The 27,310-nt window shown below is 41.8% G+C and overlaps 1 protein-coding gene and 1 non-coding gene across 5 annotated transcripts in view; one reads left to right on the top strand and one right to left on the bottom strand.

Moving 5' to 3' along the window:
* Positions 1 to 27,310, bottom strand: part of Nsd1 (nuclear receptor binding SET domain protein 1) — a 96,822-nt gene that overhangs the window by 19,447 nt on the left and 50,065 nt on the right. For all 4 annotated transcript variants that reach the window (XM_048334101.1, XM_048334102.1, XM_048334103.1 and 1 more), the window contains 9 exons: positions 24,170 to 24,279; positions 20,568 to 20,643; positions 18,767 to 18,885; positions 17,765 to 17,908; positions 10,280 to 10,403; positions 3,546 to 3,746; positions 2,622 to 2,801; positions 936 to 1,092; positions 360 to 565 (listed from right to left, as the gene is read on the bottom strand). In XM_048334101.1, the coding sequence (XP_048190058.1) occupies positions 360 to 565; positions 936 to 1,092; positions 2,622 to 2,801; positions 3,546 to 3,746; positions 10,280 to 10,403; positions 17,765 to 17,908; positions 18,767 to 18,885; positions 20,568 to 20,643; positions 24,170 to 24,279 (1,317 nt within the window). The remainder of the gene's footprint in view (positions 1 to 359; positions 566 to 935; positions 1,093 to 2,621; positions 2,802 to 3,545; positions 3,747 to 10,279; positions 10,404 to 17,764; positions 17,909 to 18,766; positions 18,886 to 20,567; positions 20,644 to 24,169; positions 24,280 to 27,310) is intronic.
* Positions 12,622 to 12,728, top strand: LOC125342245. The gene has a single exon (XR_007209183.1). It is a non-coding gene; the product is annotated as a U6 spliceosomal RNA (small nuclear RNA).

Genomic DNA, 27,310 nt, shown 5'->3' with positions numbered 1-27,310 from the left:
TGGGGGGGCAGTCTTGGAGCTTGGGACTCAGGGCCCTGAGCACTGTCCCTGGCTCCTTGCTCACTTTACCTTTGGAGCCACAGAACCACTTCTGGCCTTTTTTGTCTGTGTGGTGCTGAGGAATCCAACCCAGGGCTTCATGCAGGCTAAGCAAGTACTCTACCACTAAGCCACACTCCTAGCCCCAAGGCTAAGTTTTAAAACAATGGGTTATGGGAATCAAGTTCCCCATAAAATCTTATAACTAGGGCAACAAAAAGACCCAGGACAGAACACATCTGCTAAGTGTGCATTACAACCAATTGGAACAGAACACATCTTAACAGACTTTTCAAGTCTGAGAAATAAGATAAAATTACCTTTTTTATACGTCCCATCCACTCCTTTGCCCATCTTATCCTTGCTGCTCACATCCCCTTCCATGTAAGGAAATACACGGGCCTGATGGGTCCACAGATAGTCATTAGACCCAAAGAAGAGCACAGGGAATTCACCCACATCGTGTCTCATTTTATCAATGTTGGAAGGAATAGCTCGAGGATGGCAGATCTCAGCTGGCCACCACCTGGAAAAGATGTAAACAGGGAAGAAAGCTCTAGAAAATTGAAGGTCACTAGGAAAATAATCAACCTAAGACAGAAATAACAAACAACAATTATTTGGTGAGAGTGAGAGTCACTGCTTTGTACTGAGCATATATGCAAATAAGTGTCCTAAAATACTGGCAGTGTATTTCCTTGTTTGTGAGATTATGTGTGGATACATACTTGTTCTTTCTTCTAAGACAAAATTAATTGGCAGAGGTGGGGAGGGGAGAGGAGATACTGTGCTTAAGCAGAAAGAAGAACATTTCTTAAAAAGTAAGCAACGTGTCTTAAGTTTCTAAGAATCAGGATGGTAAAAGAAATGTGCCATTCTTTTTCTGGCTTACTCACCTGTATCGTCCAACTTTTACCCAGACAATCTCCCTGTAGTGTGGCTTTTTGCCTGCCTTACAGTCATTGCAATACCAGTTTCCTTCAGGGATATCAATGTTTAAGCATTCCCGATGAAAAGCAGCAGGACAAGAATCACAGCATAGGAGGCTACCTCCTGCAGGAATCAGAACATCTGACAATCAGACCCAGAAGGACTCCGCTTAAGTAGCTTTTGCTCAGCCCTAACCAATGAAGCAAAATTAAGGTGAAAAACAAAGCTAGAGAAGGCATGTATGTGTACATACAAACTTATCTCTTATCTCGATTAACCACCAAAGAGATAAAAGTGGAGCCCTGCCTCAAGTGGTAGAGGACTAGCCTTGAACACAAAAGCTCAAGGACAGTGCCCCAGGTTTGGTGTTCAAGCACCAGGACTAGTACCAGAAGAAAAAGAAAGGCGAAAAAAAAAAAAGGATTATTCACAAAAAATAAAAGTCATAAAAATGATGTCAAAATTGGGCATGAGGAACTGGGAATATGCCTTAGCAGTAGAGTGCTTGTCTTGCATGCATAAAAGCCCTGGGTTTGATTCCTCAGCCCTGTGGCTCAAGAGGTAGAGTGCTAGCTTTAAGCAAAAAGAAGCTCAGGGATAGTGCTCAGGCCCTGAGTCCAAGCCCCAAGACTGGCCAAAAATAAAATAAATAAACAGGGTATGGTAGTACTGTTAACTAGGGGTCTGAGGTAGGAAGAACACTGAGTACTCTCAAACCACCTGAGCAGCACAGTGAGAATCTCTTCTCAAAAAAAAAAAAAAAATCATCAAAAGAGCAACTGGTGCCAGTGGTTCATGCCTATAATCCTAGCTACTAATGAAGCTGAGATTGGGGGGGGTGGGGGAAGAGGGGGGCCAAGAAAGGATAGGAAAATAATTCTGTGAGTCTCTTACCTCCAATTAACCACCACCAGAAAACCTGAAGTGGCGCTGTGGTGCCAGTGGTAAAGTGCTAGCCGTGAGCTGAAGAGCTCAGGTATAGAGCCCAGGGCCAAAGTTCAAGCCCCAGGACAGACCCGCCCTTCCCCCTCCAAAAAAATCAAAAGATATATGTGATAATAACATTGGTTAGAATTGTTTCTTAATAGATTATCATACTTGTCTGATGACATATATAAAAGATTTAGGGGCTGGGGATATAGCCTAGTGGGCAAGAGTGCCTGCCTCGGATACACGAGGCCCTAGGTTCGATTCCCCAGCACCACATATACAGAAAACGGCCAGAAGCGGCGCTGTGGCTCAAGTGGCAGAGTGCTAGCCTTGAGCGGGAAGAAGCCAGGGACAGTGCTCAGGCCCTGAGTCCAAGGCCCAGGACTGGCCAAAAAAAAAGATTTAGACCAACATAACTAAAAATTAAGCTGTAATTTTTTTCCTATTGGAAGGATTTTATTTTTTGTTTCATTCCTTAGTGCTTTAATTCTTTATCATTGTAACAAAAATCAAGTCCATTATTCAAAATAACCAGTCAAGCTCTCTAAAAAAGGAACCAAACCAGGTTTTCAAAGTTCTGCTACCTTATGATTAATTCAAGATATCAATTCTAAATAATTTCTTCCGCTGGAAACTTCAAAAAAATAACTTTTTCCCCCAAGTGAAATGCTGTATTAACCATTTTCCAGTCCTACTCAGAGAGGTAAAAGTAACTTCCTCACCTTCTGAGCATACAAAACACCAGCTGACATTAACATGTTCATGATTTCGGCAGCCCCGCCTAGGGGTAAAGTGATTAGGGCAGATGATACTATTCGATGCAAGGATTTTTGACCCAGCAGCCAGACAGAAGTCATTGGCATGGTATGCCACAGGGCAGCGGACACAACGCATCAGACGACCTACAGAAAAACCAGGCAGGAGCAAAAATGAGTAAAAATCAGATTATATGTGAGAACAATTGAGACACAATTTCTTAGTTGGATAGAGAAAAATGTCCAAAATGGAAGGTCGATCTTAAACATGTATTACTAACATGGGAACTATGTGCCAAATCTACAAAAGAAGTTCCCACACGAACAAAGGAGCATGATGCCTGTTCACTATCCAAACCACTGACCAGACTCCAAGGACAGCTGGAACGACCCTCAGGAAGAGAGGGATGAAATACTCATTCTTGCCTCGTATGAAGCCCTGGGTTCGATTCCTCAGCACATTTAAAAAAAAAAAAAAAGCCTGAAGTGATGCTGTGGCTCAAGTGGTAGAGTGCTGGCCTTGAGCAAAAGGAAGCCAGGGACAGTGCTCAGGCCCTGAGTTCAAGCCCCAGGACTGGCAATTAACAAATAATATACCTCACCAATTAAACCATTATCAAACCTCCTAAAGGCAATCTATACATTAATAGTGATTTCAACAGGGAGTGAACACAAAACCTTTTTCAAACTGAACTGCACATTGTCTAAACCTTTAAAACTACCACATAAGGCCAGACTTCCAGAAAACACAATGTAATGCCTATGGAAGTAGTCTACTGCCTACCTGACAAGCCAGAGGCTGGGAAGAGATATTCCACTTCATTTGAAAGTAACCATTGTCAATAAAGCTAAGGTCCCGAAATTAGATCGTTCTATATGAGAAATCCTTACCTTTAGATGCAGAAACACTGGCTGGATTAGCAGCATGACAGGTTATGCACATGTGGAGGGAGCACCGGAAGCCCTTGTTCTGCATGACAGTTGGTGGGTACTTCTGGACACACTCTTCATGGTAAAACTTTCCACACAAGGGCAGAAGGCACCTTTTAACATCTTCACCACTCTGCTTACATACAAAACAGGTGTGGATTCCTGGGGGGAGAGGGGGGATATCAGGTCAGTAGTAGTTTAAAAAACCCTCCTTGTTACTAAAATTAGGTGAGAATTTAGTGAGGAGCTTTTTAACACATTCATGAGGTTGAAATTTGAGTCAAATGATTAATTTTAGTATGTGGTAGAACAGGATGTAGACATTGACAACACCCACTCCATTATACACCACAGTACTGGGGCTGAGGCAAGCACTTGACCTCTGAGCTACATCTCCAGCTCTTAATTTTTTTTTTCTTTTTTTGGCTAGTCCTGGGGCTTGGACTCAGGGCCTGAGCACTGTCCCTGGCTTCCTTTTGCTCAAGGCTAGCACTCTGCCACTTGAGCCACAGCGCCACTTCTGGCCATTTTCTATATATGTGGTGCTGGGGAATTGAACTCAGGGCCTCATGTATATGAGGCAAGCTCTCTCACCACTAGGCCATATCCCCAGCCCCCCAGCTCTTAATTCTTGAGGCAGGGTCTTACTATACAGCTCAAGTTGGCCTGGGGTCTAGCTTAAAAGGATAATATCTTCCTCTACTTGGGGTGGTAATGAGATTGGACTTGCAAAGGAAGTGCTTTGCTAGCTGAGACATGCCCCAGACCTTTTCCCTTAACGGGTACTGTTGGAGAGGGTCCTTCCTGAGTGTTTGCCAGGGCACCCTGGACACATCTTCTACGTAGCCAGGATGACAATCACTTGTCATACACCCACCTTATTGGCTGATGGGATCTTGCTTTTTTGCCTAGGCTGCTTCAAACTATAACCACCCTAATATCCATCTCCTGAGTAGCTAGGAACAGGAGTAAGCCATCTCAATAACTGAACATAAAGCATACATGCCAAAAAAAAGTTGGATCTGATTCTGATCCAGCCTCTAGATACAACTGTAAATGAAATACTAAAGGGAAAGCAGCAAACTACAGGAACAACATACGGATGTAACCAATCCAATTTAAAGTATAAACAGGGTAACAGGACAAATGATCATCCCAACAACAAATGAATAGCATTTTTTTAAAAATTGGAAAAGAGCCAAGTGCCAATGGCTCACACCTATACTCCTAGCTACTCAGGATGTTGATAAATGGAGGATCACAGTCCAAGTCTGCAAAACCTCATCTCCAATTAACCAACAAATGGTAAACTGGAGGCATGGCTTAAGTGGTATAACACTAAAAAGTCGTAGAACAAGAAAGTCTAGCAAGGGCTGGGAATGTGGCTTAGTTAGTGGTAGAGTGCTTGCCTAACATGCATGAACACTGGGTTCGATTCCTCAGTACCACATACACAGAAAAATCCAGAAGTGGTGCTGTGGCTCAAGTGGTTGAGTGCTAGCCCTGAGCAAAAGAAGCTCAGGGACAATGCCCAAGCCCTGAGTTCTAGAGACTGGCACAAAAAAAAAAAGCCTAGCAAGAGACCATGACCCTGATAGCAGAGCAAGTAGAGCAGATAGGAAGGGAAGGGAATAGGGCAAGAAGGAAGTACCATTGGTAACTAAGAGAAACTTAAGATATATAAGTAGAATAATATAATCTATATGTGCAATTCAGGGTCATTCTTTGAAGCCTGGTTTAAAACAATGAACAAAAACACTTGAACAAATATCTAAATATGAATTGGAAATACTTCACACAGGCAGTATATTATTGCTGTGCCATCCTACATGTGTTTTGAAAAGGTTCTAATCTCCTTTTCAAACATATGGGGAAAATGAGGCAGAAAGTTGGTAACTAATCAAAATAGATAACAAATGCATTCAGATTCTTTACACTATCCTGTCCACGTTTACGTCTGAGGATTTCTTTAATAAAATGTAAAAAAGGAAAGAAAAAATAAAGCTAGGCTTGAGAAGTGTGACTCAAGTGGTTGAATACCAGCCTTGAGTGGAAAAGCTAAGCGTGAACTTGGGGCCGAGGTGCTGTCCCTGAACTCTTTTTGCTCAAGGATGTGTTCTATCTCTTTGAACCACAACACCACTCCTGGTTTTCTGGTGGTTCACTGGAGATAAAGAGTCTTCATGGACTTTCCTACCCAGGCTGTCTTTGAACTGCAATCCTCAGATTTTAGCCTCCTGAGTAGTAGGATTACAAGTATGTGGCACCTAAGACTTAAAACATTACTACTATATGCTACAGACCTAACACTCTTTATCCAAGAAAATGAATCTATCCAAAGATGTAAATGTTCACAGTGGAACTATTTGTTTTGTTTTTTTGCCAATCCTGGGTCTTGGACTCACGGCCTGACCACTGTCCCTGGCTTCTTTTTGCTCAAGGCTAGCACCCTGCCACTTGAGCCACAGAACCACTTCTGGCCATTCACTATATATGTGCTGCTGGAGAATCGAACCCAGGTCTTCATGTATATGAGGCAAGCACTCTTGCCACTAGGCCATATTCCCAGCCCTACAGTGGAACTATTTATAATAGCTCAATATGAAATTAATCTGAATACATCATTGACTCTCAATGTAATTCTGCTGAATGATAGATAACTTGTCAAATCATATACTTTATTATATATAATATACAGGCATATATATATATATATATATATATATATACTGAAAGAGAGGAGAGAGAGGAGAAAGGAGAGAAGGGGGAGGGGGGTCATCCAGATTGGTCTGCTTCAACCTCATAAATGCTAAAAATACAAGGTATGTACCACCATGACCGAGATGTATTTTACATGTATGCATTTATTGTAAATTAATTGCAGTTCAATAGAGCTGTTTCCAAAGAGATAATCATCTGCTGATACACTTAGCAACCCAGGAGTCTCAAAGGCATTGTGCTTAGACATAAATGAATGCAAGTTTTACTTCATTTAGTTAAAGTTGCACAAAAGACAAGAAGACATCCTCCCCCCACCCCACCCCCCCAGCGTTGCAGTGCCTTGCCACTGTCCCTGAGCTTTTTTACACAAGGCTAGTGCTGCTCTACCACTTTCAGCCAGAGCTCCACTTAGCAAGAAGACATTTCTAAGAATAAGACAATGAGAACATGAATAGATCTACATTCCATTTACAGAGCTGCATGGCATTATTTCCCATATGACACACACACAAAAAAAGCTCAACTTGTAGAGAAGGGAAAATAAAGTATCTCAACTATCTTGTCTTCCAGCATTTCTTCCATAGTACTGAAATTGTCTACAAAAGAATTCCTAAATAACTACCTTCAATTTATTGGCACCTCAATCTTAAACAGTTAACTACAAACATGAGATTGTCTCTTTCCCAATGGAGTTTTCTAAAGCCACATTCTATACTCCAAGATAGAAATATGAATAATTTCCCCTAAGTCTTTAAGCTTCCACTTTGAGCTTCACAAATCCCTTGTTTTTTGACACTGTTGTTTATATATTTAGCTAGTCCTGCGGCTTGAACTCAGGGCCTGAGAACTGGCTTCCTTTTACTCAAGGCTAGCACTCTACCTCTTGAGCCACAGCGCCACTTCTGGCTTTTTCTGTTTATGTGGTGCTGAGGAATCCAACCCAGGGCTTTATGCATATTAGGTAAGCACTCTACACTAAGCCACATTCCCAGCCCTGTTTTGTTTTAATCTGTTGTGGGGCTTGAACTCTGGTCCTGGGCTCTGTCCCTGAGCTATTCAGCTCAAGGCTGATCTACCACTTGATACTACTTGAGCCACAGTGCCACTTCCAAAGGGCTGAAGTGCTTGTTTTTGCTTGTTTTTGTTTTCCCCCAGTCCTGGAGCCTGAGCACTGTCCATGGCTTCATTTTGCTCAAAGGTAACATTCTACCTCTTGACGCACAGCACCACTTCTGGCTTATTCTGTTTATGCGGTGCTGAGGAATCGAACCCAGGGCTTTGTGCTTGCTAGGCAAGCACTCTACCACTGAGCTACATTCCCAGCCTCTCACAATTCCCTTTTAATTGATAACATTCCTTCCTTCAGAATTACTACACTTCTTCTACACTAAGTTTTACCCCCCACCCTAAATTCAGGATGTTCCAGTTTGACCATCAATTTTTCTCCACTTTCAGGTACTGCCTTCCTACTGGAATTCAAGCAACCTGGTATAGTACGTCAGCCTAGACAAAAAGTTAACATCTTCATGTGTGTCTCCATTCATGCGCTTGAACTCAGGGGCCTGGGCACTGTCCCTGAGCTTCTGTAACTTAAGGCTAGTTAGTGCTCTACCACTTGAGCCACAATTCCACTTTTGGAGATAAGAGTGTCATGAACCTTCCTATCCTGTCTAGTTTTTTGTTTTTTGTTTTTTTTGGCCAGTCCTGGGCCTTGGACTCAGGGCCTGAGCACTGTCCCTGGCTTCTTCCCGCTCAAGGCTAGCACTCTGCCACTTGAGCCACAGCGCCACTTCTGGCCGTTTTCTGTATATGTGGTGCTGGGGAATCGAACCTAGGGCCTCGTGTATCCGAGGCAGGCACTCTTGCCACTAGGCTATATCCCCAGCCCCCCTGTCTAGTTTTAAACGGTGATCTTCCTGAGAAGCTGGGATAACAGGTATACACCACTAGTGGCTGGCTAAAAATCAAGAATTTGTCACTGTCACTCCAGATCCTCTGTGGTATCTGTGACATCTGTCTCTACTGATGACATCTCACTCAGGTTGCTTCACAGACACAAATTGCTTCCTCCTCACATCTGTGGTTCTGCACAGCCTGGAATCCCCAGCCTGCTTCTATGGACATTTTCTCTTCAGGTGGAATCCTCCAGCCAAGGGCTTTATTATCCTCAGATCTCAGCTTCTTGAGTAGCTAGGATTACAAGTGTGAATAACTGGCATTGGGCCAGTTAAGGGCTATATGACTTGTGATAGTCAGAACCATACCTTCACCCAGATTTCTTCACTGCTTAAATGCTGTAACATCTACGTACCATGACAAGCAAACAACTTTCCTTGGCACAGTTTAAAATACAGTATTGTCACAGACTAGTCTCAGCTGACCATTACCATTTCTGACCCAACCCTTCTGTGAGTCTCCCAAATAATCTTTCTTCTGTTGGCAAATAATTTTTTTTTTTGGGGGGGGTCAGTCTTGGGCCTTGGACTCAGGGCCCGAGCACCGTCCCTGGCTTCTTCCCGCTCAAGGCTAGCACTCTGCCACTTGAGCCACAGCGCCGCTTCTGGCCGTTTTCTGTATATGTGGTGCTGGGGAATCGAACCTAGGGCCTCGTGTATCCGAGGCAGGCACTCTTGCCACTAGGCTATATCCCCAGCCCAAGCAAATAATTTTTGATGTAATATATTCACCATAGAAAAGTACATATACCTTGGGCTGGGAATATGGCTTAGTGGTAAGGGGCTTGCCTCATATACATGAAGTCCTGGGTTCCATTCCTCAACACCACATATACAGAAAAGCATGAAGTGGCACTGTGGCTCAAGTGGCAGAGTGCTAGCCTTGAGTAAAAAAAGAAGCCAGGGACAGTGCTCAGGCCCTGAGTTCAAGCCCCAGGACTGGCAAAAAACCAAAACAGAACAGAAAAGTACATATATATTGAATGTACAGCTCATGAACAGTCACAAAGTTAACATGTTCATATACATCACCCAACCAAAGAATTGGAAAATAGAGCCAGTAACTGGAAAGCCTTATAAGTCTCAGTGTTACTTACCATGACTCAGAACTAAAATATTTTAACTTCTGTACTATCTGCTCCCCAAATATTTCATGTAATTTTGATATTATGCCTTTTCCCTTTAAATCCTGTATGAGCTTCTATCCTCTCTTTTTTTTGGGGGGTGGGGTACTAGAGTTTGAACACTGGGCTTTCTACATGCTAAGCAAGAGCTCTAGCTCTTAAGCTATTCCACCACCCTCTTTTGCATTGGTTATTTTTTCGATAACATCCCAAATGAGTGCAGGCTGGCCTGGACAGCAATTCTTCCCACTGTCACTGGGATAATAACACGTGCCACTAAGCCTCACCACTGTGTTTCTCCCGAGTAGCTTTGGAAGTCAACCACCCTCAGCTGATTTGGAGATTCCTGAACCTGCATGCCCAGGTTCAAACCACAATCCTCTGACCTCTGCCTCTTAAGTAGCTAGGATTAAATTAGCTAGAGAGTTGTCACTAAATCTCACTTTAAATTTTCTTTTAAAATATCACTCAGGGCTGGGGATATGGCCTAGTGGCAAGAGTGCCTGCCTCATATACATGAGGCCCTGGGTTTGATTCCCCAGCACCACATATACAGAAAATGGCCAGAAGTGGCGCTGTGGCTCAAGTGGCAGAGTGCTAGCCTTGAGCAAAAAAAAGAAGCCAGGAACAGTGCTCAGGCCCTGAGTCCAAGCCCCAGGACTGGCCAAAAAAAAAAAAAAAAAAAAATCACTCAGTGCTTTTTACAATGCTTTTTGTACTGCATAAATGTAATCATTTGTATCTTACATGCTGATTTTCTCTTCTGTTACCCCATGGTTCCTCTATTTGTATGTGTAGCAACTTTCACAGTCTTGTCAAAAAAGTAACTACATCTCCAAAGTACATTTATTTGAAAATTTAAAGCTCGAAATTTCTTTGGTAGGAGACTACTTACCTGTGCGACATTCGTTGCAGATAAACTTTCCTCTTGGCATCTCAGTTAAGCCCAGGCACTCCAGGTGGAAAGCCCCGCAGCACTGAGCCTCACACAAGAGCAGCTCTCCAAGTTTCTCACAGTTCTGTTAAGGGAAAGAAACAGGTCTGTCTATAGAAAAGGGTTTTAGAAAATTCAAAATAAAAATTAGGAAGCAACTTTGGAAAACAACATGAAATGCCTTCATCCTTGCAAAAATAAATCTTTTTCATGTGCCAGGTTGACCACATGGAGTTTGACTCTGATTCTAGGTAAAGAAAATATAAGCAAATGAAAAAAAAAGGAACAAAGAATAAATATAAAGATGTAGGATAATGCTTAGTATTAAGTAGAAAATTCAAACAGCTATATTAGTACTGGTGATTAGAATGGCCTCAGACAGGGATCTTAATGAAGATCTGAAAGACATCCCCAATACAAAAATCTATAGAAATAAAATATATATATTTGAGAACCACAAACAAGCAAAATCACTGTCATTGCACTACCATAAAGGATAGTCACAAGTGACAGAAAAAAAGAAGTGAAAAGGAGGAGGCAAGGGACTATAGTAGATTTTATTCTAACAGAAGGGGAGAACTTTAAAGTCTGAACACTCTTTTCAAATGCCTTTGGAACCACCTGAGAGGCATCATATGCCTTAGGTAGGCCCCAGTGCCTCACACCTGCCATCTTAGCTACACAGGAGGCTGAGATCTGAGAATCATGGATCTCAGCCAAGCTGGGCAGGAAAGTCCTAAGACTCTTCTCAGAGTGCTAGCCTTGAGCAAAAAGGCTCAGGAGTCTCAGTCTCTGAGTTCAAGCCCTGGCACCAGCACCAAAAATGAAACCAAAGGAAAACATCAGGAGCTGGGAAATGTGACAATGATAGAAGGCTTGTGCCTACTTAGCATGCATGAAGCCCTGGGTTTGAGTCCTTAGTACCACATAAACAGAAAAGTGGTGCTGTGGCTCAAATGGTACACTGCTAGCCTTGAGCAAAGGAAGCTCAGGGACAATGCCAGGGCCCTGAGTTCAAGTCCCAGTGCTGGACAAAAAACAACAACAACAATAACAACAACAAAAACCACAGTCCAGTATCCCTCCACCATCTCTCTCCCAATCCTGGTGATACAGGATTGCTCCTGTTAACTAAGAAAGAGACAATATTTCTATGATGTGTAACTTAAGCAGGGGCACAAAAAAATTAGGATCTAAATTAGTCACTACAAGGAATGTTCCCCCTCAACCCCTGGTGCTGATATTACTAGGGATCGAACTCAGGGGGCCTGGCTGCAGTCAGTATTTTCAACTCAAGGGTAGGACTCTACCACTTGAGTCACAACTTCGCTTCTGGCTTTTTGGTGGTCAATAAGAGTCTCATGGACCTTCCAGCCCAGGCTGGCTTTGAACTCCGATCTTCAGATCTCAACTTCCTAAGCAGCTGGGATCACAGGAGTAAGCCAGCAACACCTGGCTACTATGTGAAAAATTTAAACTGAAGATCCTGCAAATTTCTAACATTTGTTAACTTGTCCATTCTAAAACCCTGATTTATAGCTCCGTAGAGATCAGCAGAAAATGTTCAAGACAGGCACCATGGCTCACATCCATAATCCAAGCTACTCAGGAAGCTGAGATCTAAATCATGGTTAAAAACCAGACGAGACAGTAAAGCCCATGAAACACAACCACCAGTTAGAAGTGGAGCTGTGGTTCAAGTGGAGAGCACTAGCCTTGAGCAACAAAGCTCAGGAATCCCAAATAAAGAATTTTCCAGCTGGGCACCAGTGGCTCATGACTGTAATCCTAGCTACTCAGTAAAGTCCAAGAGACTCTAATCTCCAATCAATCAGAAAACCAGAAGTGTGGCCAAAAGTGGTAGAGTGCTAGCATTGAGAAGAAGAACTCAGGGACAGTGCCCAGGCCCTGAGTTCAAGCCCCAGAACCAACCAAGTACATAAATGAATATTTTAAAAAGTGAATTTTCCTGGGCTGGGGATATGGCCTAGTGGCAAGAGTGCTCACCTCGTATACATGAAGCCCTGGGTTCAATTCCCCAGCACCACATATACAGAAAATGGCCAGAAAGTGGCGCTGTGGCTCAAGTGGCAGAGTGCTAGCCTTGAGCAAGAAGAAGCCAGACAGTGCTCAGGCCCTGAGTCCAAGCCCCAGGACTGGCCAAAAAAAAAAAAAGGCCAGAAGCGGCGCTGTGGCTCAAGTGGCAGAATGCTAACCTTGAGCAAAAAGAAGCCAGGGACAGTACTTAGACCCTGAGACCAAGCCCCAGGACTGGCCAAAAAAAAAAAAAAGGTGAATTTTCCATGCTCACTTTGGCAGCACATATACTAAAACTGGAACAATACACAGAAGATTAGCATGGCCCCTGCACAAGGATGACATGCAAGTTCATGAAGCATTCCACATTTTTTTTTGTAAGACCATGACCCATTGTACTTTAATGAATAAAGAGCAATGTGTGTGTGTGTGTGTGTGTGTGTGTGTGTGTGTGTGTGTGTGTGTGTGTGTGTGTGTGTGTGTCAAAACCTAGGGCTTAAACTCAGGGCTTGAGCACTTTCCCTGGCTCCTTTTTGCTCAAGGCTAGCACTCTATCACTTGAGCTACTTCCAGCCTTTTCTGTTTATGTGGTGTTGAGGAATCCAACCCAAGGCTTCATATATAGAAGGCAAGCAGCTCAAACAGTAACTTTTTAAAAGCAAACAAAAAGGCTGGGGATATGGCCTAGTGGCAAGAGTGCTTGCCTCGTATACATGAGGCCCTGGGTTCAATTCCCCAGTACCACATATACAGAAAAACGGCCAGAAGCGGCGCAGTGGTTCAAGTGGCGGAGTGCTAGCCTTGAACAAAAAGAAGCCAGGGACAGTGCTCAGGCCCTGAGTCCAAGCCCCAGAACTGGCCAAAAAAAAAAAAAAAAGCAAACAAAAACAAATGAATTTTCCTTGTTTGCCTTTGGAGGAAAAACAAAACAAAACAAAAAACTCAGCCCCCCCCCCCCCGCAGAGAAGGAATAGGGGTAGGAGGGGGAAGGAGAGGAAGGGGAGAGGGGGCTCAAAATAAACATAAGCGAGGAAGGGGAGAGGGGGCTCAAAATAAACATAAGCCCCATTCAGTCAATGCACTACTTACTCGGGGCTACCAAAATTTGTTTGGATGTTCAAGTGCTTCATATAAAATGATATGACTATTGCACGTAATCTGCACAATTCTTCGTGTACCTGTGTGTGTGTGTATACATATGCTACACATGTTTTTATCACCTTGTTTGCTTTGTTATTGTTTTGAAGCTGGTAATCAAAAACCAAACCCAGGGCTTCGTGCTTTCTATGTCAATTGCTCTCTACCACTGTACTCTATCTCCAAACCTTCATCCTTCCATATATTTTAAATAATCTCCAGATTAACTACCTCATACATTATACACCCTGAAAATAGGTTTCCTATATTGTTTGATGATAAATGCAATGAAAACTTTTTGTATATATTCAGCAGAGGGCCAACCATCATAAGCTAACTACATATTACACATCAGAAACAACATAATATGTTTTTCGGGGCTGAGAATATGGCCTAGTGGTAAAGTGTTCACCTCGTATACATGAAGCCCTAGGTTCGATTCCTCAGCACCACATATATAGAAAAAAGCCAGAAGTGGCGCTGTGGCTCAAGAGGTAGAGTGCTAGCCTTGAGCAAAAGAAGTCAGGGACAGTGCTCAGGCCCTGAGTCCACGCCCCAGGATTGGCAACAAAAACAAAACAAACAGAAACAACATAATGTGTTTTTTAAAAAATACTTTATATTCACAGTGAACTGAATCCACCAAAGTGAACTAGTGAAAACCAGAGCTATGTTTACTGTGTAAGATACCAGAAGGAAAAGGTAAGGTCAGTAGATCTTACTTGCTAAGTAATTAATCCATTATCTTTAAGAAATAAAACAGATTGTTGGCTAATTAAAAACAACAAAGCTTAATAAGATAGGTACCTGTGGCTCATGCCTAAATTCCCACTAAATACTCAGGAGATACTCAATAAACACTATGATGAAAATGAACTGCACAACTCATGGCTGGGGACAGGAGGAAAAAAATGGAAAAAAGGAAGGCATGATACTGCCCCAAAAGAAACAAACTCATTACCTGACTTACGAAACAGTAACCCTTCTGTACATCGCCTTTGTAATAGCAATAAAAAAAGACAGATGGAAAAATAAATAATATATGACGATCACAATTCCAAGCCAGACAGACAGGAGGCTTTTATTTTCAATTGAAATATCAAAAGCCAGCCTGGGGGCTGGGAATATAGCCTAGTGGTAGAGCGCTTGCCTCATATATATGAAGTCCTGGGTTCAATTCCTCAACACCACATATATAGAAAAAGCCAGAAGTGGCACTGTAACTCAAGTTGGCAGAGTGCTAGCCTTGAGCAAAAAAGAAGCCAGGGACAGTGCTCAGGCCATAAATTCAAGCCCCAGGACTGGCAAAAAAAACAAACAAACAAAACAAAAGCCAGCCTGGACAGGAAGGTCTTTGAGACTCTATCTTCAATTAACCACCAGAAAACCAGAAGTGAGCTAAGAGCTCACTTTCTGACTTCCATCAGCATGTACTAATTTGCTAGTTCTTGACCTCAATATTTACACAACCACTATTTATTTTATATAACCTCCTTTTCTTCAATAAATTTAAAGAAAATATTAGAATTGCAGACATGCTATAACACTACCACAGCTGGCTTAATTTTTTGTTTTTAATAATCTTTAGAAAAACATTTACACTCTAACTTGCCTTGCTCATTGCATATAAACTGCCTTTGAGGATTAACACTGTGTTTGGGTGCTAGTCCAAATGTGATGAAACATGACAAGCAAAGAAACAGATAAAAATAGTCAAGCCAGGAACTAATGGCTAAAAAGTATTCCAGGATATAACATTGAATAAAAAACAGCGGATCCAAGTCCAGCCAGTGGTTCCTGAATGTAATCCTAGATACGTCAAAAGGCTGAAAATTGGAAGATCCAGGTTTTAAACTAGCCCTAACAGAAACGTCTGAAAAGCTGAAAATCAAGAAAAAATAGGGCTGCAGATATGGCTCAAGTGGTAGAGCACAGTGAGCAAGCAAGCTAACCAAAAGCAAGGCCCTTAACCTCTCTATAAAAAACAATCACATATACTGGGCTTGTGCTAATTCTTTCAATATGAAATAATTTAAAAATCTAAAAAACAAAAATTACACAAATGAAGACTTTAAAAATAGAACACACTGAAATCACCATTTAATTGACTACTCCCAGTATTCCAAAGTAGAATACTATTTTAAAAATTAAACATCAACGGGGGCTGGGGATATAGCCTAGTGGCAAGAGTGCCTGCCTCGTATACACGAGGCCCTAGGTTCGATTCCCCAGCACCACATATACAGAAAACGGCCAGAAGCGGCGCTGTGGCTCAAGTGGCAGAGTGCTAGCCTTGAGCGGGAAGAAGCCAGGGACAGTGCTCAGGCCCTGAGTCCAAGGCCCAGGACTGGCAAAAAAAAAAAAAAAAAAAAAAAAAAAAAAAAAAAAAAAATTAAACATCAAAAAGCCAGAAGTAGAGCTGTGGTTAAATGGTAGAGTGAGCACTTGAACACAAAAGCTCAGGGACAATGCTCAGGCCCTGAGTTCAAGTCCTATAACTGGCACAAAAAAAATTTTTTTAATAAGAGTACACAATGTAATCAGTCAATAGGACTTTAAACGCAGAATACCTAGGCTTGAATTCAGGCTTATTGTATGAGTACACAGAAGCAATTTAACTTCTCGGTAGTTCACTTTCCTCACCTGCAATAAATACATTGTAAGTTTGGCATAATGGGCATCTGACTCATGCCTCTAATTCTAGCCACTGAGGAGACTGGTATCTGAGATCACTTTTTCAAGCTAGATCAGGGAGACAAATCTGAGAGTCTCTTAATTCCAATTAACTAGCAAAAAGCTAGAACCGATGGTAGAACACTAGCTGTGAGTGAAAATATGGGCATAATTTCTGAATTCAAGTGCCAGTATCAGGAGGGGGGAAAAAAGCTTGGTGTGGTGACTTATGCCTGTAATTCTAGCTACTCAAGATGCTGAGATGCTTTTAGTCCAGCCTAGGCAACAACTTTATGAGACTACCATCTCAACCAAGAGCCGAATATAGTAGTGCATGTGAATTGTCAAGAATGAGATAAGGATAGCAATTCCAGGCCAACTGCAACAACAACAAAAAGTTGGAAAGAGAGCTTCTCAGTAGAAAAAGATGGATATGGGGGCAGGGAATATGGCCTAGTGGTAAAGTGCTCGCCTCGTATACATGAAGCCCTGGGTTCAATTCCTCAGCACCACATACATAGAAAAAAGCCAGAAGTGGCGCTGTGGCTCAAGAGGTAGAGTGCTAGCCTTGAGCAAAAAGAAGCCAGGGACAGTGCTCACGCCCTGAGTCCATGCCACAGGACAGGCAACAAAAACAAAACAAACAAAAAAGATGGATATGGTAGTGTATGTCTGGCATACCAGTTATATCAGGAAGTGTAATTAGGGTGACAATAAATATTCCAGCACAGGCAAAAAGAAGGAACCACAAAAATTACAATAAAACAAAGTAGAGGGCTGGGAATATGGCCTAGTGGCAAGAGTGCTTGCCTCGTATACAAGCAGCCCTGGGTTCGATACCCCAGCACCACATATATAGAAAACGGCCAGAAGTGGCACTTTCACTCAAGTGGCAGAGTGCTAGCCTTGAGCAAAAGGAAGGCAGTGACTACAGTGCTCAGGCCCTGAGTTCAAGGTCCAGGACTGACAAAAGAAAAAAAAGTAGAAAGGAGCTGGAAGCCTTGAGTTCAAACTCCAGTAACAAAACCACTAGTAATTTACCTTGCAAACTGTTAGAATGATTGAAAAATGTAATACTTATAAACCAATTATTAAAAATAATACTTGAGGGCTGGGAATATGGCCTAGTGGCAAGAGCGCTTGTCTCATATACATGAAGCCCTGGGTTCGATTCCCCAGCACCACATATATAGAAAATGGCCAGAAGTGGCGCTGTGGCTCAAGTGGCAGAGTGCTAGCCTTGAGCAAGAAGAGGCCAGGACAGTGCTCAGGCCCTGAGTCCAAGGTCCAGGACTGGCAAAATAATAATAATAATAATAATAATAATAATAATAATACTTGACACAGTATACTGTATTATTAAATAAGTGGAAAAATACAGATGACAGGTCTTCTAAAGGGACCTCTTTAGAGAACAAAAATAAAAATAAAAATAGCCCTTGGACAATTCCTTACACTATGCAAGATTCCCATACAAGAGGTACAGAACAGGAATGCTGTGTGTGACACAATCACAGATGCAGAGTACTCACTTAAAACATGCTTCAGGCCATAAACTCAAAAGATTCAATGAAAATACAAGGGGTAAGCATCCTCTACCTGGCAAACATTCTCTTTGAGCGCAGCTCCTCCTCCTCGTTCAACCTGCAATTTCTTAGATGCAGCCATCCCAGAGTCTTGTTCTACACCCTCCTCAACAGTCTCTTTGGGGCTTGCAGCAGTCCTGTGAGTCATCAGTTCTCCCTTGCAGAGACAAAAACAAAGTCCCACATCTGTATTACTGGTGTCTCCTCCATCTGACCCCTCCCTCTGGGCTGCTATTTGTCTAGCCATTAAGCACTTACAGATGTTCAGCCAATCACGCGGACGGACTGCATGCAATGTTAGTTCTAACCCTGCTGTGATTGGGCGGGTAGTGGGCGCCTCATGCCCTGCCACTAACTGCTCTGAGGCTGTTCCACTGGAACTTTTTTTGGCTGTTCCATTTAAAGGGTTCACTAAGGGAGAGAAAACATTCTTAAGTTTATTTGCTTACTTATCTGTTGTTCCAAGACCGAACTTCCTAAATAACGCCCTGCTTGGGCATTCTATTCAAATTGTTCTGGAAAGAGACATTCTGCATCATTATATGTGATGCTGACCTGACTGGTTCTAATCCTGTCTTAACTTGACTTGCAAGTCCAGTCAATCCAACTAGTGACACTGAAAAGAAATGGCTTTAAGTTTATCTTTGTCTTGAAAGCTAATTTATTCCCAAATGAAGCAATGAATGGTAAAGAAAAAAGCAAATGAATTTTCCAGCTAATCTCAGTAGTCTCAACTAAAGGGCATTATCTAAGGTTTCATGTTCACTAGTTTTAAACCAAGCAAACAGTTATATTTCATCTGACGTAGCACAGACCTTTTAAAAAGGCTCTATGTGTCTTACTTTTCTAGCACCAAGTTCTCTCATTCCTTGATTTCTTAACCTATGAGCTATTCTATTAGCCATACTATTCTTAAAAAAAAAATTAAAAAAATTCGGGAGAGGGCTGTGACTTCTAAGGGGAAAAGTAGCTTCTCTTTGGAAGGTCAAAAGATGAAGAACTAACTAAGTAGTACCTCTGAGCTTGGAGTTTCCTTTGATGAGTCTTCAATTTTCACTCTTTTACACTGCATCTTGGCTGTAACATGTCTCTGCCGTTTTCGCTTCCTTGGTTTATCAAATATCTTGGTAGTGCCTATGACAAGAAAACAAATGTTACCTAACCATTCATTACATGGTTAAGAACTTCTACCCTAAAATAAAAAGATCTCACAGAATTATGGTTGGTTAGAGCAGAAACCAATTTTAAAACTCATTAAAACTCTGGTTTCATGAATTAGAAATCAGAAGAAAGGGGGCTGGGAATGTGGCTTAGTGGTAGAGTGCTTGCCTAGCATGCATGAAGCCCAGGGTTCGATTCCTCAGCACCACAGAAACAGAAAAAGCCGAAGTGGGTGCTGTGTCTCAAGAGGTAGAGTGCTAGCCTTGAGGAAAAAGAAGCCAGGGACAGTGCTCAGGCAAAAAAACAGAAATAAATAAATAAAACAGGAGAAAGGAAAAAATGACACCAATGACAGACTACATAACTAGTTGGGGAAATAACTACGTGTAAATACTGCTTTACCTCTGTTAAATAGTAAATATCTTAGTTTATATTATTGAAAAGACACAACTTCTATAGATTCTTAAGGATTTTAATATCTTGTAGATTAAGAGATGCGACTAGCTGGGTGCCAGTAGCTCACGCCTGTAATTCTTTCTAGCTACTCAGGAGACTAAGATCTGAGGGTTGCAGCTCAAAGCCAACTCTGGCAGCAAAGTCCCCATGACACTCTTATCACCAATTAACCACTCCAAAACCAAACCACAACTGTGTGTGGCACAAAGTGGTAGAGCTCTAGCCTTGAGCAAAAGTGCTGGGGGATGGGGGGGGGGGGGGCTGGGAATATGGCCTATTGGCAAGAGTGCTTGACTTGTATACATGAAGACCTGGGTTCAATTCCTCAGCACCACATATATAGGGGGGAAAAAAGAAAAAAAAAAAAAAAAAGGCCAGAAGTGGCGCTGTGGCTCAAGTGGCAGAGTGCTAGCCTTGAGCAAAGAGAAGCCAGGGATAGTGCTCAGGCCCTGAGCCCAAGGCCCAGGACTGGCTAAAAAAAAAAAAAAAGTGGTCAGGGACAGTGCACAGGTCCTGAGGTCAAGCCCAACACACACACACAACAACAACAACAACAACAACAACAAGGGGCTAGGAATATGGCCTAGTGTCAAGAGTGCTTGCCTCCCATACATGAAGCCCTGCGTTTGATTCCTCAGCACCACATATACAGAAAAGGCCAGAAGTGGTGATTGCTAGCCTTTGAACAAAAAGAAGCCAGGGACAGTGCTCAGGCTGGGAGTTCAAGCCCCAGGACTGGCAAAACAACAACAACAAAGAATAGGTTCATATGTATGCAATCTTTTTCAAGCATATGCTAACTGACTAACCTGTTGCAAAAAGCCAGTCAATTTAGCTGTGATTAAGTGCCTGAGGTAATTTATAACTTCCTTTTCCATTTAAATTCCATATTTTATAGTCTATTGAGTGGGTAGAAATTTTTTAAGTTTTCTAGCAGAAAAATTAAGTAGCTCACTTTCTTTTTTGTGCCAAATATTTACTAATGCAAACATAATTATAAACTTCATGTAACTGGTAAGTATTAAAGCCTGACAGAATTTTCTAGCATTAGGTAGTTTTAGGAAGGGAATTTAAGGCAAATAATTCCCAAAGCTAGTAATTTTACTAGTAATGCTTATACATGTAATGCATTTTCTAGACAACAAAGTGTTTCATATTTATATCTCCGTTAACATGTTCTATATCTCAAAAATACTCACCTCCACCAAAATCTTTCAAATGAGCTCCAGTACATGAATCTGAAATGCCATTCCCCAAGCGAACAGCTTCATAGCACTAGAAGTAATTGAAAGGCGACATGATTTACCAAAGGATACAAAATAGACTTTTCCCCTTATATGCACATAAGTAAACTGTACTATTTTTACTGAAACTGAATCCAGACGGTTTCATTTGAGTTCAAGAGTGGTAATAGTAGATAGCTGAACAAAATCTACATAGGAAAGAGCATACATAAATAAAAGTTACCCAATGTGATTCAAAAGGTAGAGCTCAAATAATAGCACTAACAAAAACCAAAACAATACAAACAAACAAAAAATTGCTCAGAACTAAACAGCAGACCTATAATCCTAGCTACTTGGGAGTGTGAGATCCACAAGATCCACTCTCAACAGGAGGATGCTAAACATATGGGAGTGCACATCTGTGATCCCAGCAATGACAGGAAACTCAAAGTCCAGATGTGAGTTTAGGCAGCAAGTGAGACCTTATTTCAAAAGGACCAGTGAAAAATAGGCTGGGAATATGGCTCAGTGGTAAAGCACCTACTTAGCAAGCAAGCCATGAATTTAAACCCAAGTATCCCTGCCTCCCAAATGTGCATTAAGACAGTAATTTTTCTAACTGCCTCGTTAAGATCTTGATTTCTGCCAGTGCTAGTGGCAAATGCCTCAGGAAGCTGAGATCTGAGGATCCTAATCAGCTCAAGCAGCAAACTCCATGAGACTCTTTTTTGTTTTTGTTTTTTTGCCAGTCCTGGAGGCCTTTGATTCGGGCCTGAGTACTATCCCTGGCTTCTTTTTTTTTTGCTCAAGGCTAGCACTCTGCCACTTGAGCCACAGCGCCACTTCTGGCCATTTTCTATATATGTGGTGCTGGGGAATCAAACCCAGGGCTTCATGTATATGAGGCAAGCACTCTTGCCACTAGGCCATATTCCCAGCCCCCCCATGACACTCTTATCTCCAGTAAACTACTCAAAAAAAAAGACAGAAAACGGCACTGTGGCTCAAGTGGTAGAGCAGTAGCCTTGAGTAAAAGCTCAGGTACAACACCCAGAAGCAGAGAGGTCAAGCCCCAGTACCAACCAAAACAAAGGAACAAAATAACAATAATAAATAGCCTTTATATAACATAAAGCTTTTTTTTTTTTTTTTTGGCTAGTCCTGGGGCTTGGACTCCGGGCCTGAGCACTGTCCCTGGCTTCTTTTTGCTCAAGGCTAGGCAATCACTCTTGCCACTAGGCCATATTCCCAGCCCCAAGGTACTTACTTTTAAGATATGAGGGGAACAAGCGATTTTCTAACCAGGTGCAATCGGAGGATTGCAATTCAAAGCCAGTCTGGAGAGAAAAGTCTATGATATTATCACCCCCAATTAAATATTAAAATGCCAAACTGGAGGGGTGATTAAAGAGGTAGTGTCAGCTATGAATAAAAAGCCAATCACAACCATCAAGCCAGGAATTCAAAGCCCACAACCCAAAAAAAGTTTTCTAGCTAAATGTCCTGGCTCACTCCTGCAACACCAGCTGCAATGATCATAATAGGAAGAGAATAAAACAGGATGGAAAAAAACTAGAAATAAATTGGATACGGTGGCATGTACTGCCAGTACTAACTATGCAGGTAAGAGATCAAGGTCTGAAGCTGTCCTTGAGCAAATAATGAGATATTACCTAAAAACATTATTAAAGAAAAAATGGCTAGGGGGTATAGATCAAATGGTAGAGTGGTTAACTGGCAAGTTTGAAGCCATGGGTTCAAACTCCAGTAACATATGCCCCTCCCCTCCTGCCAAAACAAGAAAATCTTTCTAAAGAACTAATATGCAGCCTTTATCTGAGTTAATTTTCTATTTTACCAACCACTTAATGATGTTTTCTTGGTTACAAACACCCAAATTTATGAACTTAACAAAGCTAGGTCTTTTCTGAAATGTCACACAATGTAATACAATGAGAGCAAAGTCAAACAAAACGATTATCAGTCAGGAAAAGATTAATGTGAATGTGGTTTCCCTCTTTCTGTCTCAAAATATCTAACCATACTCACAAGAGCTAACCTACATGCTTTATACCCTGGTACCTCCTTTGCACTTTTAAGCAATGTAGGGTGTACCTGACATCTTCTTAAATTTTTATCAATTTTAATTTTTTCTGCCAGTCCCAGGGGCTGGGACTCAGGCAGGGCCTGAGCACTGTCCCAGGCTTCTTTTTGCTCAAGGCTAGCACTCTACCTCGAGCCGCAGTGCCACTTCTGGCTTTTCCTGGTTATGTGGTGCTGAGGAATTGAACCCAGGGCTTCATGCATGCTAGGCAAGCGCTGTACTGCTAAGCCACATTCCCAGCCTCATGGGCATCTTTTTTAAAAGGCTATGTTTCTTCTCAACTGAACACTTTGCTTTGGATGGTCTTCTCTCTCCTTAATCACCATCTTCAACTGGAAGCAGGTGCTTTACATAGCCTCTCCATAATTTTGAGATTTTCCTAAAATCTATGTAACTGTACTGCCAATAAAGGATGGCTTCATGCCACTTGTTACAGGTTACTTTCCTAAGTCTGTATAGTACAGACTCAGTGCGTTGTGACACAACTGTGTCATCAATCCAAACGTTATTTTTTTCTTCCTATCTTCCACTCACAAAAACAGGGGACATCAATACTGAGTGTGGACTCAGATTACTGTGAGTGCAAGGTAAGCATTCTTCCACTTGAGCCACATACCCAGATCTTTTAATTTTTTAGCATTTTTGCAGATGGGTTGTCATGCTCTTTATCCTCGCAGGCTTTAAACCTCAATTATCCTATTTAAACCTCCCACTAGCTGAAATTACAAGCTTACATTAGTATGGCGAGCCTGTATGTAGAGATGGAAGGTCTTGCTAACTTTTTGAACAGGCTGGCCTCCAACAGTGAGCCTCCTGAATTGTTGATAATACAGGTGTAAGCCACTATAAGTGTCTTTACCAACATATTTAATGACAACCTCATTTTAAATAAACACCATACATTGTTCCTATCACTTCTGCAGGACAAGGGGCAGAGAAACTTGCTCAAATTTCTTTTTTCCTTCTTCACAATTTCCTGTATTCTGAAGGAGTCTCAACACGATGTTTTTCCCTTTCCTTATCACACTCAAATTTTTCACTTAAAGCAATCACTGGCAGATCTGAATTGCCAGTATCACTACTCTTGGATTCTGGGGCCATTATGAAGTGATATAACGGTTACTTGAGTCCACGCACTATGCCTGATCTAACTGTCTCACATCCACTAAGTGACTGACATGGGTGGCAGGTAGGATAGTCACATCTAGAGTTAGACATAGTGGACCAGCCATCTGGGAACACTATGGAAGTTTATGCCACTACTCAGAAATGGGTGCATTTAGCAATTGCTCAACTAGTTATTATTTTCAAACTGCAACTGACCAGTTACCTGAACTTGTAGAAAGCAAACCCCCAAACAGAGAGAACTACTGCATAAGCACATCCGTGTGCTGTATAATAAAAAGGGTATTTTTTAAATTCTGTATTTCAAGGGCTTAACTCTATTTTACAATTGACAAAAATAACATACCTTTCTAGAAAGGCCAAGGTCTCCTTTCTTGGGCATAAATCCAGGGTCTAAATCATTGGATTCAAGAAGTTTCTTTGTTGGTTTCCTTTGACGTTTACTTTCATAATTCCCTGAAATGCATGTACTTTTCATTATATGATTTAGAAACCAGGAACAAGTTAATTTTGAAAAAAAACTGCAATATAAAAAAGGCATGATATCATATGTATTATCTGTATTATCTGTGGATGGACATGTAGAGAACTTATTTATTCTAAAGTACTTCTTAAAAGTAAGTAAGATGGCTTATGCCTGTAATCCTAGATACTTAGAAGGCTGAGATCTGAGGACCATAGTTTGAAACCAACCTGGGCAGGAAAATGCATGAGACTCTCATCTCCAACATATTAAAAAAAAAAACAAAAAACCCAAAAGTGGCATTGTGGTTCAAGTGCTAGAGTTCTAGCCTTGAGGAAAAGAAAGTAAAGGCAGCAACTAGGCCCAGAGTTCAAGCCCCAGGACCAGGAAGGGGGGGGGGGGGTTAATTTCAAATTGAAGATATAAATTAATGTGAAGATGGGTGCTACCCCTGAGGTTTTTTGCTCAAAGCTAGTGCTCTACCACATGAGCCACAGTTCACTTCTGACTTTATTTTTGGTGGTTAATGAGCGATAAGTCTTGGAGACTTTCCTGCCTAAACTGGCTTCAAACTATGATTCTCAAATCTCAGCCTCCTGAGTAGGATTACAGGAATGAGCCATCAGTGTCTGACTGGCAGGATGTTCTTAGGTGCATTTATTTTCTATCAGAAACTAAGATCAATGAGGTAGGGAAGCAATTCCAGTGGTAGGGTGTCAAAAGAGCCAGGAAAACAATGCTCAAGTCTGAATTTTGGTGCCAGCAAAAAGAAAAAAATGTTACTAAAAATAAATATGGGAGAAATCAAATCATAAACTATAATAGGGCTTAAAGTATACTTAGGGCATTAATTTGGAGGCAAGGACAAAGGAAGTGAAATTCAGGCTAGATTCTGGGCAAAATGAACCAAGACTTTAATGTTTGCTCTGGCATTAAAGTAAAAATACCTAATTACTTTAAAGACTGCTATTAAAAATTACAGGAAACTAATAGGATTTGGCTCATGAGTCTAAAATAAGTTTATTTTTTGTGTGCATATAAGTACAGGTATGTGAGTATATGAGAGAGAGAGAGAGAGAGACAGAGACAGAGAGAGAGAGACAGAGAGTGTGTTTTAGGCCTTGAAGACATAGTCTCTTGCTAGTTTTGCTCACAGATAGAGGTCTAGTACTTGAACCACACCTCTAGGCTGGCTTTTGATGATTAATTGGAAATAGAGACTTATGGACTTTCTTCTGAGGCTTCAAACTATGATCCTCAGATCTCAGCCTCCTGAACAGCTAGGATTAGAAGTGAGCCCTCAATGCTCTTCAAAAACAAAAAACAAAATTTGTAAGCTGAGCTATATCTCAATGGTATAGCACTAAACTAAGATGTGTAAGATACTGGATTAGAAATTTAGTAAAATAGGGGCTAGGAATATGGCCTAGTGACAAGAGTGCTTGCCTCGTATACATGAAGCCCTGGGTTTGATTCCTCAGCACCACATATATAGAAAAGGCCAGAAGTGGTGCTATGGCTCAAGTGGCAGAGTGCTAGCCTTGAGCAAAAAGAAGTCAGGGACAGTGCTCAGGCCCTGAGTTCAAGCTCCAGGACTGGCAAAAAGAAATTTAGGAAAACAAAAGAAGTCAACTAAAATAAAAACAAAGGAAAACATACTTTTGATTCCGCTTATTAGAGTAAGAATTACTAGATTTTCCTCTCTTCCTGTATTTTTTAGGTAAAACACAAGTCAGGCACAGTGGTTAAGCCTGTAATCCTGATTACTGGAATGTGGACATTGAGGGGATCAGGATTTGAGGCCAGCCTGCACAGAAAAGTTTTCAGGTCTATCTCAAATAATGACTACGTGTGGCAAATTACACCTGTCATCCTAGCTCTGTAGGCAAACACAAATAGGAGGACTGCAGTCCAGGACGGGTCAGGCATAAAGTAATACAGTATCTAAAAAGTAAATAATGTCAAAAAAAGCTAGCAAAGTGGTTTAATGGGTGGAGAAGCTGCCTAGAAAGTACAAGGGCCTGAATAAACAAAAACATCAAGAATAATTACAAAGGCAAAAAGTTATATGTAAAATTTTAAGAGATTCCCATACCTTGGAAATATAAAAACATTTGGGCAGGCGCCAGTGTCTTATGCTATAATCCTTCCTACTTAAGGGGGCTGTGATCTGAAGATTGAGGTTCGAAGCCAGCCAGGCTAGAAAGTCTGTGAGACTCTCATCTCCAATTAACCACCAGGAAACCAGAAGTGGCACTGTAGCTCAAAGTGGTAGAGTGCTAGCTTTGAGCAAAGGAGCTCAGAGAAAGCACCCAAGCCCTGAGTTCAAGCCCCCAGACTGAAAGAAAAAAAATTAGCCAGGTATTGGTGGCTCACACCTGTAATCCTAGCTACTCAGGAAACTGAGATCTGAGGATCTTGGTTCAAAGCTAGCTGCAGCAGGAGAGCCCGTGAAACTCTTAACCTCCAATTAAGCAGCAAAAAAGTCATAAGTGAAGCTGCGGCTCAAGTGGTAGAGGATTTGCCTTAAGTTTAAAAAAACAAAACAAAAGCTCAAGGATAGCCCCCAAGCCCTTGAGTTCAAGCACCAGAACTGGCACAAAAACAAAACATTTAATAGTGAGTGAAAAAGTACCTGGGGGGGCTGGGGATATGGCCTAGTGGCAAGAGTGCTTGCCTCTTGTACATGAGGCACTGGGTTCAATTCCCCAGCACCACATATACAGAAAATGGCCAGAAGTGGCGCTGTGGCTCAAGTGGCAGAGTCCTAGCCTTGAGCAAAAAGAAGCCACGGATAGTGCTCAGGCCCTGAGTCCAAGCCCCAGGACGGAAGGAAGGAAGGACGGAAGGACGGAAGGAAGGAAGGAAGGAAGGAAGGAAGGAAGGAAGGAAGGAAGGAAGGAAGGAAGGAAGGAAGGAAGGAAGGAAGGAAGGAAGGAAGGAAGGAAGGGAGGGTACCTGGGACACATGTTTTGACCTAACTTTCCTCTGGTCACATGCATGTAAAGAATTATAAATTGAGGG

Source organism: Perognathus longimembris, chromosome 25, assembly GCF_023159225.1.
Source record: "Perognathus longimembris pacificus isolate PPM17 chromosome 25, ASM2315922v1, whole genome shotgun sequence".
Lineage (NCBI taxonomy): Eukaryota > Metazoa > Chordata > Mammalia > Rodentia > Heteromyidae > Perognathus > Perognathus longimembris.
The sequence above is the reverse complement of the archived record's forward strand: the minus strand, read 5'-3'. Positions and strand labels throughout refer to the sequence as shown.